General features: G+C 32.9%; 1 protein-coding gene across 1 annotated transcript in view; it reads right to left on the reverse strand.

Annotated features, from left to right (window-relative positions):
- Window positions 1-2,439: 2,439 nt before the first annotated feature.
- The window catches only part of RNPEP (arginyl aminopeptidase), a 13,761-nt gene continuing 12,598 nt past the window's right edge, over window positions 2,440-3,602 (reverse strand). The window contains exons 10-11 of the mRNA XM_015825179.1: window positions 3,291-3,433; window positions 2,440-2,976 (exon numbers count right to left, since the gene is read on the reverse strand). Coding sequence (XP_015680665.1) covers window positions 2,812-2,976; window positions 3,291-3,433 — 308 coding nt within the window. The 3' untranslated portion in view covers window positions 2,440-2,811. The remainder of the gene's footprint in view (window positions 2,977-3,290; window positions 3,434-3,602) is intronic.

The following is a 3,602-nucleotide window of genomic DNA, read 5'->3' on the forward strand; positions in this document are numbered from 1 at the left end:
TTATTATTATTATTATTATTATTATTATTATTATTATTATTATTATTATTATTATTATTATTATTATTATTATTATTATTATTATTATTATATTGATTACAGAGCTGTCAGGAGAACTACGAGAACTTGAGAGACAAAAAAATGATAAGAGAAATTAAAAGAGAAAGAAAGAAAAAGATTTTCAATGAATACAAAGGGGTGAAACATTCCTACAAAAACATCTTACTTGACTTGTCTCTTGTACTTACAGCAACATCTACAAGACTATGGGAAGACCTTCTGGTCCAGCGGAACATATTGATTAGGAAAGAAATTTGGCAAAAATAAAAGGCTAAAGTTAGAATTAAGAAATTAGATGATGGGATTTATCAGATGTAATATCTAAAGATTAATCACTTGTTTGAATATGGTTAAAAAAATAGAAAATTTTTGGATATAAATGAATTTTAGTTTAAGAGGGATGGGCCCCTCAAGTAACATACTATTTTTTTATGATATGAGAAATATAAAAAAGTTGGGATGGTTTATATGAGGGAAATGTTTTAGATACTTAAGTGTAATTGATTTTGAGAATATTTCAATTGATAAGAATGTTTTGAATTGATTTAAAATATTAGATGATTGGATTTCTTAGATAGAATACTTAAAGATTAAACATTTGTTTGAATATGGTTAAAAAGAATAGAAAATTCTGGATATAAATATATTTTAGCTTAAGAGGGACATTTTCTCAAGTAGTATACTATTTCCTTTTTTTCCTTCTCTTTTTTTGTTTTTGTTTTAAGATATGAGAAATGTAAAACTGTTGGGATGGCTTGTATCAGGAAATCTCTGAGGAAATCTTAACTAGTAAGAATGTTTTGAATATTGCAGGGAAAATAAATCTAAATAAGAACTCTGAAAACAGGATTTATGACAAGGTAATTAAGAAAACTACTATAAAAAATAAGGACTGCAATGAAGACAGCAAATTTTACATCAATATGATCTTCTACAACTCTAGAAACGGTGAGTTTAATAGTAAGGAAAATCTTCTAAACAGAAAATTAAATAAACATTTCCTGGTAGTTCTCTAGAATAGATTTTGGTGGTCGAATGTAGGGCTGAAAAATGCATGTGATTGTGTGGTTGTTTTTTAAGAGCTAATAATATTGGTGGATAAGGACAATGTTGAGGATTGCACTGTGATCATGCTTGCTAATGATGTTCCCTGGACAAGATAGAAAGATATCTCATTATCTTTTATTTGCTTCCATCGTCTTGTTCTCATATCTGCTGCTTGTCTTCTTTTCATATTGCTTTTCTGCTTCATTAGGTCATTTCTTTAAAATTCCATCTTATATCCATATAGACTGAAACTCCCAACATCTCATGATACTGACTGATGTGATTTATAGGGCAATGCATTTGTTGAATATCACATTAGATTTCACTTAACTTTCTTTCAGCAGCCTATTCATTCTGCACTGCATTGTGCAGTTTACATTCCAAACTATTTTAATACTTGTTGTTCATAATCTGCTTTTTCTTTCTTCCTGTTTACTCCATTTTGGTTTTTTTAAGTGCATTCTTTACCTTCTTACTGCAATGACTGTTATGTTGTGAATCCACATGAAAGAATTTTCTTTTCACAAAAGATTGTAAAGAATCATATTTATTTTAAAAGTTCCCCACTTATGAAAAAAAAGTTTAAAAAAAACAGGCTTGGGTGAGAAAGGTACAGAAATCATAGAGCTGGGTCAAACAAAAGAATCCATTTCCACCTATTTCCAAGGCTTTGTCAACTCATGTTGACAACATTAGGGGACAGAAATTATCTTAACCAGTAGACATTTATGACTGAAGGACTGCGGGGAAGGGGAGGGGGTACACAGGACTGAGGCATGGATTAAATTCTGAGTTAAAAGGGGCCATTTTGAAAGTTAAATCCAGGATACTATTCATGTAAGAAACCAACCTAAAATATCCAATCATGACACATGGTTGCCCAGCCTCCACTTGAATGCATCCTGTGAAGGGTATTTGTTTCTGCGGTTAAACTGTGTTTACTGTTAGATAAACTGTATTTACTGTTTACAGCTTACTATGTTTACTGTTTACAGTAAACTGTGTTTATTGTTGGATTATTGTCTTGTGCCTTTTTCAGCAAAATAAAAGGGTCTCGGTCAAACATCTTTAAAACTATAGCCAGCTGGGCCTGTTTTGGGCCTGTTGGTGAGGCCCATGAGCATAAGTAAGGACTCCAGAAAAAAAGGTGACCCAGCCAATTACAGAGTTCCTTCATATTTGTGAGAGAAGTTCCTCTGCCCAGCAGTGTAACTGATGCAAGGAATAATATATGTTAACTTAAAATTTGTAGCAAGAGACAAAGGGAAAAAAAATCAAGGAATGATCAGGTAGTGTACAAATACTGCAAAAATAAATGAATTCTCACACAACTTGAAGTGAAAAATCACAGATAAAAATTTATTAGCATCAATACCAAATGATAGCTATTGTTAATCGAAATAAGCATATTGCTACTATCTTTTAATTTACTTGGAAACAATGTTTACATTTGTATTTTTTACATTTTCAAAATTTACAAAGAAAAAAACAAAGTTCTTTTATCCAGCAAGTTACCCACGAGTAAAGATTATCTTTGGAGAGCTTTAATCTCTTGAAATTTCCAGCATTAAATCAAAAGAAGATTGAGATTAATCCTGTATACCAGCAAAAGTTTTGAAAATAGCCTTTATTTCTTCTACCCTTTAATCCCACAGATCACTCATAGCCATTCATACAAACTGGCTTGTATTTGCGGCTTTCTTCCTAGCTTTCTTCAGTTTTCAAACCTAAGATCTTTTCAACATACTTCCGAACATTAACATGGAGCTGTGAAGCAGTGGACCGAAATACTTCCATGGCCAATGCTTTAGCCGTTTTTGAGCCACTCATCATGGCCCGGTAGATGGGAAGGGTGTACTTCTGTTTTCCCTGGAATAAAAACAGAGTAACTTACTGATAAACTAATAGCACCCTGCAATTTTTAGGAAGGTAGCAATAATCTCCAAACCCTATTGTAAGTTATACTGATGAGCCACATTTCTTTTCCATATACAGAAGTGTTTAGTATACTGAAAGAGAGCAGGACAGTGATAACAAGGATTTTACATCTAAGAAATAGACAAGACTAGGACATTAATAATAATAAGACAGTGATCTGTTGCTGGATATAAACAGAAAAAAGATTCTGACAAAGCTACAGCAACTTTGTGTTTCTAGGAAATACAGCAACATCAAGCACCAACCTGGCTGTGAAGAAAGTCTTTCACTTGATCAAACCCTGCTTCATAATTATTTTTGAGCACAATTTGGGACCAACGAAGACGCAGCTCAGCATTCCGTGCTTTAGAGATCTTAGGATACAAGATGCTCATCTTCTCAACATGCCCTTAATATGAAAGGAAATCAAATTATTTTTTTCCTCAGGAGAGAAATGTCCATGGCGCTCTAGACAATGACATTCTTTAATTATTTTTAATATAGGAGCGGTGCCTTTTGCACCCGGCTCCTAGATCTCTTGACCGGGCCCCGGTAATCCTCTTGCGTTAAACTCTTAG

The sequence above is a fragment of the Protobothrops mucrosquamatus genome, unplaced genomic scaffold, assembly GCF_001527695.2.
Source record: "Protobothrops mucrosquamatus isolate PMUCROS unplaced genomic scaffold, P.Mucros_1.0 scaffold2530, whole genome shotgun sequence".
Lineage (NCBI taxonomy): Eukaryota > Metazoa > Chordata > Lepidosauria > Squamata > Viperidae > Protobothrops > Protobothrops mucrosquamatus.